The sequence below is a fragment of the Oncorhynchus masou genome, chromosome 5 (genome assembly GCF_036934945.1).
Source record: "Oncorhynchus masou masou isolate Uvic2021 chromosome 5, UVic_Omas_1.1, whole genome shotgun sequence".
Taxonomy (NCBI): domain Eukaryota; kingdom Metazoa; phylum Chordata; class Actinopteri; order Salmoniformes; family Salmonidae; genus Oncorhynchus; species Oncorhynchus masou.
In genome coordinates this window covers 40,398,519-40,414,312 of record NC_088216.1, presented here as the reverse complement: position 1 = coordinate 40,414,312, position 15,794 = coordinate 40,398,519, and the positions used below count along the sequence as shown (strand labels likewise).

General features: G+C 40.7%; 1 protein-coding gene across 1 annotated transcript in view; it reads right to left on the bottom strand.

Moving 5' to 3' along the window:
- Nucleotides 1-15,794, bottom strand: part of LOC135539576 (potassium voltage-gated channel subfamily KQT member 2-like) — a 47,832-nt gene that overhangs the window by 12,826 nt on the left and 19,212 nt on the right. Inside the window, exons 2-3 of the mRNA XM_064965535.1 lie at nt 2,547-2,637; nt 1,364-1,490 (exon numbers count right to left, since the gene is read on the bottom strand). Of these exons, the coding sequence (XP_064821607.1) occupies nt 1,364-1,490; nt 2,547-2,637 (218 nt within the window). The remainder of the gene's footprint in view (nt 1-1,363; nt 1,491-2,546; nt 2,638-15,794) is intronic.

Sequence of the window (15,794 nt, the reverse complement as noted above, 5' to 3'; positions counted from 1 at the left end):
CCAGAAACAAAATTGTCGACCTGCACCAGGCTGGGAAGACTGAATCTGCAATAGGTAAGCAGCTTGGTTTGAAGAAATCAACGGTGGGAGCAATTATTAGGAAATGGAAGACATACAAGACCACTGATAATCTCCCTCGATCTGGGGCTCCACGCAAGATCTCACCCCGTGGGGTCAAAATGATCACAAGAACGGTGAGCAAAAATCCCAGAACCACACGGGGGGACCTAGTGAATGACCTGCAGAGAGCTGGGACATATTTTATGGAATTTTCCAAGCTGTTTAAAGGAAGAGTCAAGTTAGTGTATGTAAACTTCTGACCCACTGGAATTGTGATACAGTGAATTATAAGTGAAATAATCTGTCTGTAAACAATTGTTGGAATAATTACTTGTGTCATGCACAAAGTAGCAAAACTATAGTTTGTTAACAAAAAATTTGTGGAGTGGTTGAAAAACAAGTTTTAATGACTCCAACCTAAATGTATGTAAACTTCCGACTTCAATGTACCTAAAAAGGTAGGGCCGTTGATCAGAAAACCAGTCAGTATCTGGTGTTACCACCATTTGCCTCATGCAGCGAGATACATCTCCTTCGCATAGAGTTGATCAGGCTGTTGATTGTGGCCTGTGGAATTTTGTCCCACTCCTCTTCAATGGCTGTGCGAAGTTGCTGGATATTGCCGGGAACTGGAACAGGCTGTCGTACAGGACGATCCAGAGCATTCCAAACATGCTCAATTGGTGACATGTCTGGTGAGTATGCAGTGTCATGGAAAAAATGGGACAATTTTAACTTCCTGGAATTGTGTACAGATCCTTGTGACCTCATTTTCATGAGGTGATGGCCATAAAAGTGATTTGAAATGACTTAGGAACTGTGCACACTTGTAGACTCTCTTTAGTCCTCTCACTCAAACTCTTGTAATTTTTGTTGTCTTGTTTTGCACCTACCCCACATTGTCCAGGAATATTCTTATGTTACTGAATGTATCTAGAGTATTTTCAGATTTCTTTATCAACAATTGCAGCTAAAAGTACAGTAAATGTAAGATGCATATCAAAATCAACAGTGTAATGTTTGGATTCAGTCTTGTGTCAGTTGTACTGCTGTCTCCTCAACATTGATCTAATAATTTTCCCATATTCTCCAAACTGTTCCCTTTTTAATTGCTACCATGCTAATGCATATGCATCTTATATTTCTCTGTAATTAAAATTAAAATTTAGCCCTAACCATATAGATCAATTCCCACGAGTGTGAAGCTTTACGTGACCACTAGTAGACAGTTTTATCCCACTGACGACTCAGAACAGGCAGGGGTGACACAGAAGACCACAGGGGTGGTTGCATTCAAACTCACCGATCACACAGAAGGGCTTGCGGGAAAATTTCAGACGGCCACTCCATCCTCTGTATCTGCAGCAGCAACCGGCGGCCCATATCCTCACGATGTACTCCACACCAAACACTACGATGGTGACTATTTCCTAAAGACAAAGGCTTCCTGTTATCACAGAGTTGCCCAAACATATTAAATATTATGATAATGCTTTGATATATGCTTTAATTTTAAAGGTTGTCAAAGTTATTTTGTAAGTGGATTCATATAATATATTACATGTGCATATATAGCCAACTGAGGTAAACAATAAGCAATGCGGTATGAATAGGTGATCTAATGAACAGCTAATTACATGCCATTCCCCCCATGTGTCTGTGTTACTGGTGTGTTTCTTGCTGTTGTTACATTGTACATTCTACATTTTACATACATATCACTTCTCTTTCTTTTCCTCACAGTAGTTACCTGGCAAGAATATAGTTACTTGACATGCATCACATTTGGATAGACAGTACCCAAACACATACTGGTATAGCAGGGGTACTCAACTCTGACCCTACAAGGTCCGGAGAATGGTGGTTTTCTGTTCTCGATGATAATAAATTGCACCCACCTGGTGTCCCAGGTCTAAATCAGTCCCTGATTACATGGTAACAATGAAAAAAATGCAGTGGAACTGGCATTAAGGTCCAGAGTTGAGTTTGAGTACAGTATAAATGATCTATCATGTTTTTTTCATTACTATTATACAATATGAGCTTTTAAACCCCACACCTCAGCTCCTCTCAGTCCATCCCACGCATTTCCATAAACCCGCCTTCTTTTGATTTCCATGTGTCATATATTTTTCAACTTTGCTGTTTCACATAAATTCTTAACCTTTCTAATCACATAGTATCCACAGCTTTTAAAGTTAAAGATTAATTATATAATAATATTGTTGATTGATTTGACTATGTCTTTCCAAATCTCCCAACAGTGCTATTTGTAGGGTTCATTTTAGGTAAATGTGATTTTTCAGCCATTCAAGAACCTGTGACCAGAAACAAGCCACGTACTGGCAATACCAGAATCAGTGATCTAATGATTCTGTCTCTTTACAGCAAAATCTGCAGAGCTGAGATGGTTGTATGCACCATATACATCAGTGTTACTTGTAAATTTCATGAACTATACAGTAAGTGGGAGACAAAGTGCCTACCAGTATGTACAAGGCATCTTCAGAGCTCTTCTCATACTCCTTAATGGTGGAAAACACAGAGAGGACCAAACAGGAGAAGACCAGCAGAAAACTGTGGATAACAAGATAAGAGAAAACATATTAAGGTCAATCTGTACCATGTCCAATCCAATCAAAATACACTTCAATTACAAATAGTCTTCTGTCTCCACCGATAACAACTATAAGTACCCCTATATACCACAGGCAAGTCAATAAACCTGCAAGTAATACCAATTTCACACACTGAGAGGTCTGATGGGGTTTCAGAGGCTTAACAAATTCAATTGATTAATATGGAATTGCTGAGCTTCACTGTATCCCTCTCCCAAGTCATGAAGAGACATATGAGCTATTGTAGGAGATACAAGAGATTAGTCTGACAGTAGACGGTTAGGAACCCAAGAGGGTTTGAGTCCTATAGATCAGAGCTGGGGAGGAGGGAAAAAGTCAATATGTCATTTTTCACTCTTTGGTGAAATAGATTTAAATGGTGAGTAGTGGGTGTTACAGTAGACAGTGATGTGAAGGTCGGGGATGGGGTTGGGGCAAGGGGGAAACAAGGAAATTTGAGGAGAGGAAGCTAAACTGAAAAAGGCAAAGGAAATAAAATAAGAAAAATATTGAAGACAGTATTGGTATTTCCAGAGTACTAGACCACAGGTGTAGAACTTTCTGGTACAATAAATAAATTGTGAAACGTCCACGTCTGTTTTGAGATATTACAACAAAAAGTTATGACAAACACCGAACATTGTTTTCTTTCCCCCAGACGTCATTACACTCGCGATAGTACAGCAGAATATGTACTGCACATTTTTTTTTTACCACGCTGCGCTCCTCAGCCCCGTTTAGTCAACAACAACAAAAATAAATAAATGTGCCTAGAGCGACCAGTGGTGCTTTCACCTTATGCAGATCTAAGCTTTACATAAACACATATTAAACCAAAATGGATCAAAATAGAGGCCCCCCCACCCCATATCAATTGCAATTAACTTTCCCATTACTCGTTGACACTGCTTTGGCAGATACAGTGGCTTGCGAAAGTATTCACCCCTCTTGGCATTTTTCCTAATTTGTTGCCTTTCAACCTGGAATTAAAATTGACTTTTGGGGGATTAGTATCATTTGACTTACACAACATGCCTTCCACTTTGAAGTTGCAATATATTTTCTCTTGTGAAACAAACAAGAAGACTAAAAACATAACACTTAAGTCAATACTTTGTACAGCCACCTTTAGCAGCAATTACAGCTACAAGTCTCTTGTGGTATGACTCAATAAGCTTGGCACATCTAGCCACTGGGAGTTTTGCCCATTCTTCAAGGCAAAACTGCTCCAGCTCCTTCAAGTTGGATGGGTTCTGCTGATGTACAGCAATCTTTAATTCATACCACAGATTCTCAATTCGATTGAGGTCTGGGCTTTGACTAGGCCATTCCAAGACATTTAAATATTCCCATTAAACCACTCAAGTGTTGCTTTAGCAGTATGCTTAGGGTCATTGTCCTGCTGGAAGGTAAACCTCTGTCCCAGTCTCAAATCTCTGGAAGAATGAAACAGGTTTCCCTCAAAAATGTCCCTGTATTTAGCCCCATCCATCATTCCTTCAATTCTGACCAGTTTCCCAGTCCCAGGCAGATGAAAAACATCCCCACACACATGACGCTACCACCACATGGATGTGGTTCTCTGGGTGATGAGAGGTGTTGGGTTTGCACCAAACATAGCGTTTTCCTTGATGGCCAAAAATCTCAATTTTATAGTCTCATCTGACCAGAGTACCTTCGTTCATATGTTTGGGGAGTCTCCCACATGCCTTTTGGCGAACACCAGACATGTTTGCTTATTTTTGTCTGGACACTTCTGTAAAGCCCAGCTCTGTGGAGTGAACAGCTTAAAGTAGTCGTATGAACTGATACTCCAATCTCCGCTGTTGAGCTTTGCAGCTCCTTCAAGTCCTCTCTTGGCAGGTTTGTAGTGGTGCCATATTCTTTCCATTTTTTAATAATGGATTTAATGGTGCTCCGTGAGATGTTTAAAGATTTGGATATTTTATTTATAACCCAACCCTGATCTGACTTCTCCACAACTTTGTCCATGACCTGTTTGGAGAGCTCATTGGTCATCATGGTGCCACTTGCTTGGTGGTGCCCCTTGCTTAGTGGTGTTGCAGACTCTTGGGGCCTTTCAGAACAGGTGCATATATACTGAGATCATGTGACACTTAAATAAAGTCCGCCTGTGTGCAATCTAACTAATTATGTGGCTTCTGAAGGTAATTGGTTGCAGCAGATCTTATTTAGGGGCTTCATAGTAAAGGGCGTGAATACATATGCACACACCATTTTTCCGTTGTCCATTTTTAGTTTTTGAAAAAAAGTAATTTTCTGGCCAGTATCAATACACTTATTGTAAGTCGCTCTGAAGACTTTCTAAGAGCGTGACTTCATTGTAAAATGTCAAATGACTTCATTGTAAAATGTCAAATGACTTCATTGCAAAATGTCATATCCTTCAAGGACATTGAGCGAGACATCTGCTTGGAAGTATCTATTATGACTGACAATGCTTGCCTTGGCACATCGACGTGTGACGAAAAACATTACAAACCAGGGTAAATGGATACTTGCTCGTCACCATGACAGAGGCAGAGTCCCAAAAGGCATCCTATTCCCAGATTTATAGTGAACTATATAGGGAATAGCGTGCAAATTGGGATGTAACCATATAGTACAGCCAGTGCTCTAGCAAGCACATGGTCGCTGCAAGATGATTCCTCAGGCCTCCCGATAGGTCACTCGACTACTCGGAAACAGTTGTCGGGTATGTCGTTAAGAAAATCCCACGTCAGTGTGTTTACAGTGTCACCATTTGAAAAATAAACTGATGAATCATTGGATGAGCAGTGCTATGTCAAGGACGACTAGATACATTTTTTTTATAACACTAGTTAAAACCTGTACATATATCCACCTTTTTATAAGACTGTATGAACATTTACAATGGCATGTAATAACTATTATGTGTTATGTTTCTATGTAGCAACATTTCAACTGAATCAAAAATGCCTGCAGGCTAGGAGACCTGGGTTCAAGACCCACAAAGGGTGGTGCAATGTAACTGTTTGCTACAAAACATTTAAAAACCGAAGATAGTAATTACTTGATCTTTAGAAACACTTGTTTTGGGATTTCCATATTTGAACCATACAGTGGATCAGTTTACAATGAGCATTTTGGTGTGGGTCAATTCAGATAGAAGTGCAACTGAATACAGACATAGTGAACACTGTATTAAATGACTCCAGATGAGAAGCGATATCTCCTCTAATTTTAGCCCATTGATTCTGAACAGATGACATTGGTTGACCTAAGGGCACTGGACACAGGAAACAGCAGATTGGATGTCCTTGACCCGGTTTTGATTGGAGTGCACTGAGTACACCAAGGTGGTCACCTTCTCCTGGTCATATTCATTAGGGCACACCGTAACAAACTGTTTTGCACGGTAAAACGGAAACAAACGTCTTATTGGGCATGTTCAGGTAGTTTCGATTCCATGTTTCAGTCTGTTTTCTTCCGTTTGGAGCCTATTAAGAATCTTCCATTTGTCTTTGAAAACACTATCTACTGTATGGACCACAACCAAGAAGATAGAGGCTTGGATGTGAAACATCAAATAACTTGGCACAGATGCTGGATGCTAAGTGCAATTACACTAATAAAATCAAAAGATAATGGATTGGTGCACTGCCGTCATTGATAAACAGATCCTTTTCAATTTTTTTCATGACCAGCCAGACCAATTCATGTCTCCCCTGAAAAAGAGATACTGTGGCTTTACCATTCTCCAGAAGTGCACACTCGTTCACTCCCCTTCAAGCATTTAAAAGCCTTAGCTTGTTGCAAATTTAGCTGGAGGGAGATAATAGGAATATAGCCTAAAGCTCTATAGGCCATGCTCTGTTTCATGTCTGGGCCTGCTCCTCTGTAAAGGATGACTAACAGGGTTTTAACGGATGGGGCCTTTCCTTTTGTATCGCTTATCTCTGCCTTAGCGTATTAGTCCGGGTCCAAGAGAATGGTCTCTCTCTCTCTCTCTCTCTCTCTCTCTCTCTCTCTCTCTCTCTCTCTCTCTCTCTCTCTCTCTCTCTCTCCCCCTCACTCCTTTTATTTTGCCTTTTTTTTCTCTCCCTCTTTCGGTCTTGTTTTCTCTCCCTCTCTATCTCCCCTCTCTGTTATTTTTCACCAGGCTCTGGTCATTGATAAACCACTTCCTCTGGCTGTTTCTGAAGTAGTAGAAGGCTGTTCTTTCTCTCTCACAGTGCCGGTGGGGTGAGCTAAAGTAAGCAGTCACGCCCTCTCGCCTCGGGCTCAGACAGATTCTGCCAGACAGGCTGGAAGAAATACAGCCCACTCAGCAGCAGCAACAGAATCAGTACCATGGCAGCAACAGCAGTAGCACAGGGAGTACAAGGATCAGGAGCCAGAGGAAAAGCCTGGCCTGTTTCAGACCTGCTCCACTCCATCCCTGCCAGCCCCGAGGGGAGAGAGGGGGGGGGGGCAAGGGGAGAAAGAGAGAGAAAAAAAGAGAGTGAGTGCACTCCACACAAGCCCCCACAGTGCTCCAGTTCCAGTCCTCCAGCTAGGAGCTCAGGGGACCAAAAACAATATTTCAACTCAACGCACCAAAAAAACAACAGACAGCTGAAAATCCATCACCCCCTCAGCAGGGTAGCCCTGCAGTGTTGTCTCACTTTGGTTTGTGTGTGTGTGTGTGTCTTCCGCCCATGAATGCGTTTGTTTGTGTCTGTACACAAATACGTGTGTATTCGCATGTGTGCGTGTATCAAATTAAATTGTATTGGTCACATACACTTATTTAGCAGATGTTAATAAGGGTATAGTGAAATGCTTGTGTTCCTATTTCCAACAGTGCAGTAGTATCTAAGAAATCACACAAATCTAATAGTCAAATGATGGAATAAAGAAATATACAAATAATAGATTGAGCATAGGTGTGTTTGTTTTTAGTCATCCTAGACATACATTTCGCCCTGTGACACTGTCTGTGGTTAAGCAGGTGACTGGTGAAGCAGCAATCAATTACTGCAGCTACAGCCACAAGCTCCTGGCTGAGTCCCCTCAGTAAGCCGAGCACTTCTCCGCCGCAATGTGCCATGCAAATGAGTTCATGGAAAAGCTCTCTCCATCAGGGAATACGAGCGTTGTGTCAGGTTAAAGGTTTGCGCTCCCATCTTAGCACAGCGACTCTGGCGAAGCCTTGGATTGGATTTGAGGACACCGAGCTAATTGGTGCCACCGCCAACGTTTCTGTCTGAAGTATTTTTGTACATGTCGAACACAGCCCGGTTTAAAATGGAGGCCCGCTTTGAACTCCGAGGGAGTGTCGCTCGCTGGAGCGATCGATCGGCTAGGTTTGGTGCTGTGAGGTTGTTGTAGCATAAGCCGGAAGGTGGAAATGGAGAACGTGGTAGTGAACTGTGTAATCTGATGGTCAAAGACTAACATGGGGAGGATTCATGAAAAACAAAGCACTCTGTACATTGAATCGAAGGCTAGTTGTACAATAGGTTTGTTTTGGAAAGTGTTGTAGTATCAAGATGCATGAGGTGTACAGTTTATATATATACAGTGGAGCAAAAAAGTATTTAGTCAGCCACCAATTGTGCAAGTTCTCCCACTTAAAAAGATGAGAGGCCTGTAATTTTCATCATAGGTACACTTCAACTATGACAGACAAAATGAGAAAAAAAATGCTGAAAGACCCAGCAACGTTTCATCTTCAATGTCCTTACTGATGGAAGGAGGTTTTCACTCAAAATCTCACGATACATGGCCCCATTCATTCTTTCCTTTACACGGATCAGTCGTCCAGCCCCAAAGCATGATGTTTCCACCCCCATGCTTCACAGTAGGTATGGTGTTATTTGGATGCAACTCAGCATTCTTTGTCCTCCAAACACAACGAGTTGAGTTTTTACCAAAAAGTTCTATTTTGGTTTCATCTGACCATATGACATTCTCCCAATCTTCTTCTGGATCATCCAAATGCTCTCTAGCAAACTTCAGACGGGCCTGGACATGTACTGGCTTAAGCAGGGGGACACGTCTGGCACGGCAGGATTTGAGTCTCTGGCGGCGTAGTGTGTTACTGATGGTAGACTTTGTTACTTTGTTCCCAGCTCTCTGCAGGTCATTCACTAGGTCACCCCGTGTGGTTCTGGGATTTTTGCTCACTGTTCTTGTGATCATTTTGAACCCACGGGGTGAGATCTTGCGTGGAGCCCCAGATCGAGGGAGATTATCAGTGGTCTTGTATGTCTTCCATTTCCTAATAATAATAATATACTGATAACAAGTTCAAACAGGTGCCATTAATACAGGTAACGAGTGGAGGACATAGGAGCCTCTTAAAGAAGAAGTTACAGGTCTGTGAGAGCCAGAAATCTTGCTTGTTTGTAGGTGGCCAAATACTTATTTTCCACCGTAATTTGCAAATAAATTCATAAAAAATCCTACAATGTAATTTTCTGGATTTTTTTTCTAATTTTGTCTGTCATAGTTGAAGTGTACCTATGATGAAAATTACAGGCCTCTCTCATCTTTTTAAGTGGGAGAACTTGCACAATTGGTCGCTGACTAAATACTTTTTTGCCCCACTGTACCAGGATTCCCCAACTGGCGCCATGCGAGCCAAGGTGGTTTTATTTGGCCCATGTTTTCTGAGCACCAAAAAATATGATTTTTTTTCTTGAATTTTCAGTGTTGGACATAAAACACCAGGAAATCAGCTCCAAGGGATTTGGGAAATCTGTTCCCAAGAACTGTATTTCCACCCATAAGAGAGAGACACATGATGATATGCAAATGTGTGCAAGGTTCGAAATTATTACGTTTTAATCAAATATTATATCTGTTTGGGCTTCATGCGGTCAATTTGCAGTTTACAAATTATTTGTAATTATGTTCCGGCCCCCCGACCATGCGCTCAAGAAAGAAATCGTCCCGCGGTTGAATCTAGTTGATGATCTCTAATGTATCCTGAACAAAAATATAAACACAACATGTAAAGCGTTGGTCCCATTTTTCATGAGCTGAAATAAAAGTTCCCAGAAATGCTCCATGTGCACAAAATTGTTTACATCTCTGCTAGTGAGCATTTCTCCTTTGCCAAGATAATCCATCCACCTGGCAGGTGTGGTATATAAAGAATCTGATTAAACAGTGTGATCATTTCATAGGTGCACCTTGTAATGGGGACAATAAAAGGGAACCTCTCTATCAATAAAATGTGCCGTTTTGTTACACAACACAATGCCACAGAGGCCTCAAGTTTTGAGGGAGCGTGCAATTGGCATGCTGATTGCAGGAATATCCACCAGAGCTGTTGCCCGAGAATTGAATGTTAATTTCTCTACCATAAGCTGCCTCCAACGTCGTTTTAGAGAATTTGCCAGTACATCCAACCCGGCCTCACAACTCCAGACCACGTGTAATCACGCAAGCCCAGGACCTTCCCATCTGGCTTCTTCACCTGCGGGATCAACTGGGAAGGGGGAGAGGGGGTGCTGAGGAGTTTTTTCCCCCTGTAATAAAGCCCTTTTGTGGGGAAAAACTAATTCTGATTGGTTGGACCTGGCTCCTAAGTGGGTGGGCTTCTGCCCAGTCATTTGAAATCCATAGATTAGGGCATAATGAATTTATTTCAATTGACTGATTTCCTTCTATGAACGGTAACTCTGTAAAATTGTTGAAATTGTTGCGTTTATATATATTTTTCAATATATATTTTGACATGGATCAATGTTGTCTGGCATTCCCTAAGCTATAAGAGCAAAAACCTTGAGGTGATGTGCATTTGAGGTGTGTGTGTGCCCTCTCCTTGACACGGCCACCTCTGAGGGCAGAGAGGCATTATTACATCCCATGACAAGGCTGTCATCAAAATTCAGGCTTACCTTGACCTCTCTGACCATATGATGTTAATATCAACAACAATAAATATAGATTGAGGCTTCTGACTACACTTAAAGGAACATTTGTTTGTATTTGTTAGTGGTATTTGTTTCACTAGTCACTAGTCCAAAAATGTTGAGCATTTTTTGGGGGATGATATGAAAAATTGACTTAATGGAACAAATACCAAAAGATTTTGGAATTTTCCTTTAAGGGAAAACAGTATGGCTTTGTCCCAAACCACACCCTATTTCCTACAATAGTGTACTACTTATGACTAAGGCCAATAGGGCTTGGGTCAAAAGAAGGGCACTTTGTAGGTAATAGGGTGTCATTTGGGATGTAGAGTATGACTAAGACAATGGAGGTTAAAACCAAAACAGGAAAAGTTCTGAAAATTCCTCCATGAAAATTGAATCCTGCAGTTACAAATAACAGCCTTAGGAAAACCAAATGGCTAAGAACATTGTAGAGAAATTCATAATTTTGTTAATCAAAATTATATATATATAAAAAATTTACATTTTAGTGACATCTCAAATTACTGGTGTAATCCCACCGAGTCATGACACTCCATTTCAGAACTCTTTCATTTACTGAGGATATTGCCTTCTACTTACTTCCTGAGCATACAGCCGTCTATAACTGTGATATCATTTATTCCAATGGGAAAAACACCATGTAAATAAATAATACCATCCATCCAAATACTTTAGTAATTCTACTCTTTGATAAACATATTCATATTCAAAACTCATTAGTCAACAGTCCTCGAGCATTCACACACCCTTCATCTGTAAGCAGCTGGTCGGAGATTGAGGGATGGCTTAAAGATATGGCTTCTTCTAAAGGGAAGCAGACTGTTTTATATTCCGAGCATGCTGAAGTACTCTCGGGCTCGTGAATCTACAAAACACCTCAGATGTGGCTGGCCATGGAGTGCACTCTGTGTTTGAATAGACAATCAGCTGTGGGGTCAACATTGAGGTGTGTGTATGGGTGCAGAGTAAGTTACTTTCTAAATGTAAATATATTACAGTTACTAGTTACCTGTCCAAAATGTAAATCTCCAAACTCCATAACGTTATCTGATTACTTTCAGTTAATTTTGCATTACTCTTAAAAGGCATTACAAGAAGACAAAACGGATCCACCAAATGCATTTTTGTGTAATCAGAGTGGTCTCTGATTTGTTGTCAAATCGGGTAACCCGCTATTTCCTGACAAACCTGGAAATGTCACTCTAAAGCATACACATATGTCTGGATATGATTAGAGCTTTTATCAACATGAAAATTCAAGCCTGATGCAACTTGAGCCCTACATTAAAGACATTTTATGAGGCAAAGCCCAAATAATTTCACTGATACTGTATCCAATACATAGGTTATAGGCTCATTACAGACGATAGAAAAACATAAAAGCCCATAGATGTGGCTATGCTCTCTTGGGTAAGTACATGAAACAAGCTCCAGTAATATTTTGGAGTGTGGACTGTATTACTGTATTGTATTATTTTATATAGACTGGAATTAAACACGCGATGCACGCAATGCTGGTGCCGGCCTTCAAAGTTACAATTATAGGCTTGCAATTTAAAGTTCAATTTTGAAATATAATATGGTGTATTAAAAAAAAGGCTGATGCACTCTCTTAACTTTCATAATATTTTGCCTAATGTTGTGCGACGTGGGTATTACCTCTTTCTCTCTGTCGTTGCTTCTTTCCTTCCTCGCTCTCAACAGTTATCCTTATCTTCATCACTGTAATGACATGCTTGAATACTATAGGTCTATAAAAAGATGGAGACGGGTTTCTCTTCAAAAAGAGTGATGGGTCAAAATAAATCCCTTCTATTCTATAGCCTATTGCTATTGTGTGTTTTCTCTTCTTTCAAACAGCGAGTTCTTTTGGCTGCTGTATTTAATAAGACATGTCATTTGTACAGCGCTTTCATTACAGAGGAAAAATTCATACAAATTACAATAAAAACGACGTACATGTAGAATTAAGGAAGGTAAAATAGCAATAGTAAGGTAGGTGCACAATACATGTTAGATTGGGATCAGGACTATGAATAAGACTGTAGAGGTAGATTTTAAGGCCTGTTTTAAAATTTCCGATCGATGGAGAGGCTCCGAGATGGTCAGGGAGAGCATTCCATGGGTGAGGGGCAAGGAAGCAGAAGGCTCGGTCCCCCATAGCTCAGAGATGTGTCTTGGGGACTTGAATCAGTAGGGTGTGGCTAGAGCGGAGGGTGCACTGTGGCTCGCTGATTGAGTTGAGGTCGCTGACATAGGTGAAGCTCGATTCATTCAAGGCATTAAATACAAGCATGAGAATTCTGAAGTCGATCCTGTAGTTGACCGGTAGCCAGTGGAGTTGGCCCAGGATTGGTGTGATGTGGACTGACTTTTTGGTCCTGGTCAGGACCCTAGCAGCACTGTTCTGGATTAGTTGGAGCCTCTGTGGTGATTTGGCAGGGAGGCCCCGAAACAGCACATTGTCAATCCGAGAGCAAATGAAGGTGTGGGGGAGTTTCTCTGCATCTGGTTGGAAGAGTGATGGTATATCTTTTAGATGTTTTATTTTATTTTTATATTTGTTTTATGTGGGCATTGAAGGAGAGAGAAAGATCAAACTTGACTCCTCAGTTTAAGATGACATATGGATGACACAAATGTTGAGATTACGCTGGGGGACTTTGTGGTAATTTGTGGTTTAGTATGGTACCCTGCGTCACTGCTTCATTGCGCCAGACAAGCACAAGGGGGAGTTAGAGCACAGATTATACTTTTGGGTCCCAAGGCGTTAATGTGTCTAACTGACAATGAATGGGCGACATAAAACCAAATAGAAACTGATATGTGTTCCCGACTTCAAAATTGAATTTCAATTAACTGAATGATGAGGATGAAGAAGGTGATTGAATTTAGAACAATAGTGTAAGAATTGCTATTCCTCTGTCCTGCACACGCACACCCTGAAAAATACACTTATTTTTTTGTTACTACTCGTCAGTATTACTTACTAAAACTGTTGTTACACTAAGGTTTTTATTCTAAGAGAAACAAAAATGTTCAATAATATTCAATTATGTGTTGACTGAATATAATTAAGTGATGTCTGCTAAATAATCAAGTCGATGGCGCAGTCATATAGCCTCGGCACCTACATAAAGTTGAGTGACTCACTCATTCACTCTTTGGATCAAAATAAATAAGTACCAACATTCTTTCTGATAGTCTTTAAATAAAGAAATATTTTGGTTGTCCTGACCTGGACACCATGTCCCATTATGGGCTATTAGCAGGACAATAGACTCTTGCACAAAGTATCAAAATACAGAGAGGTGTTGGCAAGGCAATTGATCAGCATTAAAAACTTTGTGCATGGGGTCTCCTGAGTGGTGCAGTGGTCCAAGACACTTTCGCTCACTTTAGGTCATTTGTAAACAAAATAATCTCCAAAATATAATTATTTTTTAAACAAGCCATAGAAAGTTGGTTGCAATTTCAGTTTAATCCTTAAACTCAAATATACTAATTGATTTTTAAAAAACTTTATTGGCTGTACTAGATTTTCCGTTCCTCCTGAACGCCCTAATCTACTCACTTAAATTGATATCCTGGCCATTGTGCATGGTGTTGTTACAGCATAATCAAAGTGAGGACAATAGGTGATCTTCTGTATACTTATGGCCTATAGTTAGCTGAAAGTCACACCTTTCCAGTACTCCTCACCCTGCCCCTAACTCCACCCTTAACACAGTTACCATTCAAAAAAGAGCTGTTTTCCAAATAAATGACATTGTGACCAAAGAGAACAGACAAAATGGACATTGTTTTCATCAACCAGCTTCTTTCTATGCTGCCACCAATTCCAGGGTTAGGAGAGTAACCACCAGAGGACTTGAAAATGAGCCAGAGCTGAGAGGATCACCAAAACTAGAGGTATTTTGTTTTCAATGCATTTTCTTAAACAAATATGTATATAACCTATCAATGTGTAGTCATACTGTGTAATAAAATTAATAATAAAGTAAAGGTTAAAAAAATGCAAAATTCTAAATAATTGTGTACGAAAAACGGGAATGTGTTTTTGCAGAGCGTACAACCATGCCGACAACCATGTGTGGAGATCAGTGGACAAAGAGCTGGACAGTGGGCCGCACCAAAAAAAAAACGCATGGTTGCCAAGAAAGCGGTTCGTTTTGCTAGATTCTTAAAATGTGTACACAGCATGTGTGTGTTAGAGTACTTTTAATTCTTAATTGATCTACCGTTTCTATCATAGGCCACTGTAATCGATGGGGGCTCAGGGCTGTACCATTCTGCTCATCTGATGAAGGTGCACATGGATCAGATTCAAACTTTGAAGACTGAGATCGAGTCAAATGAAGGCAGACCAGCAGAAAGAGAAACATTATCTTAGGGTTGAGATACGGGCGGCAGCTGATGCATTGGTCCAGAGCCAGGCGGTATTGGCAGAGAGTCACTCGTCATTGGCGGAGAGCCAGGTGGAGAATAATGTTTTTAAGAGGGTGAGGAACGACATGGAGTCACAATCCATGCCGGGCACACCTGTGAGCTCTGGAACTCCACCTCCAACAGGCAGAGTCAACATACCTGGCGGGTTCGTCAGGTCATCGGTTCACACTGACATTTCCATTCCTCCTCTGACAAAATAACTTGACAAACTGCTCACCAGGCACAGCAAGGTCTTTCTGTACCGTTATGCTGTTCTGCTATTCCAAGGATGTGTAACCGAAGCGAGATACCACGAGTGGACACAGAATACCAACTGGGATGGATCCCGAGGCAAATGTGGCTTACCAGTGAACATCCAGGGGTTCATCATTAATACTGTCTCAGAAGTTTCTGCCCAAGACTGGTGCAACCCGAAAAAGCATTAAAGACAGAGTTAATGAGTACTTGAGGTCACCATGAAAGTCTGGACATGGCCTGCTCTCCCTTATGTAAGAAATTAGGCACTTTACCATGTTTACTACAGTATGTAGTGTAGGCGGTTTACTTGTCAGACTGCACAGTAGCCTAATAAACAAATGCAAAATCTTCAATATGCCTTAAATGATTATCCAAATGTTTCAAATGTGTGTGTGACCTCATGCAACCGCAAAATGTCAGATAAAGCATATACTGTATCTCTTCATCAGCATCTGTATTCTTTCGTTAATAAAATAATTATAAAAATACTCTTTCAAAATGCAGATGTTAATTGTTG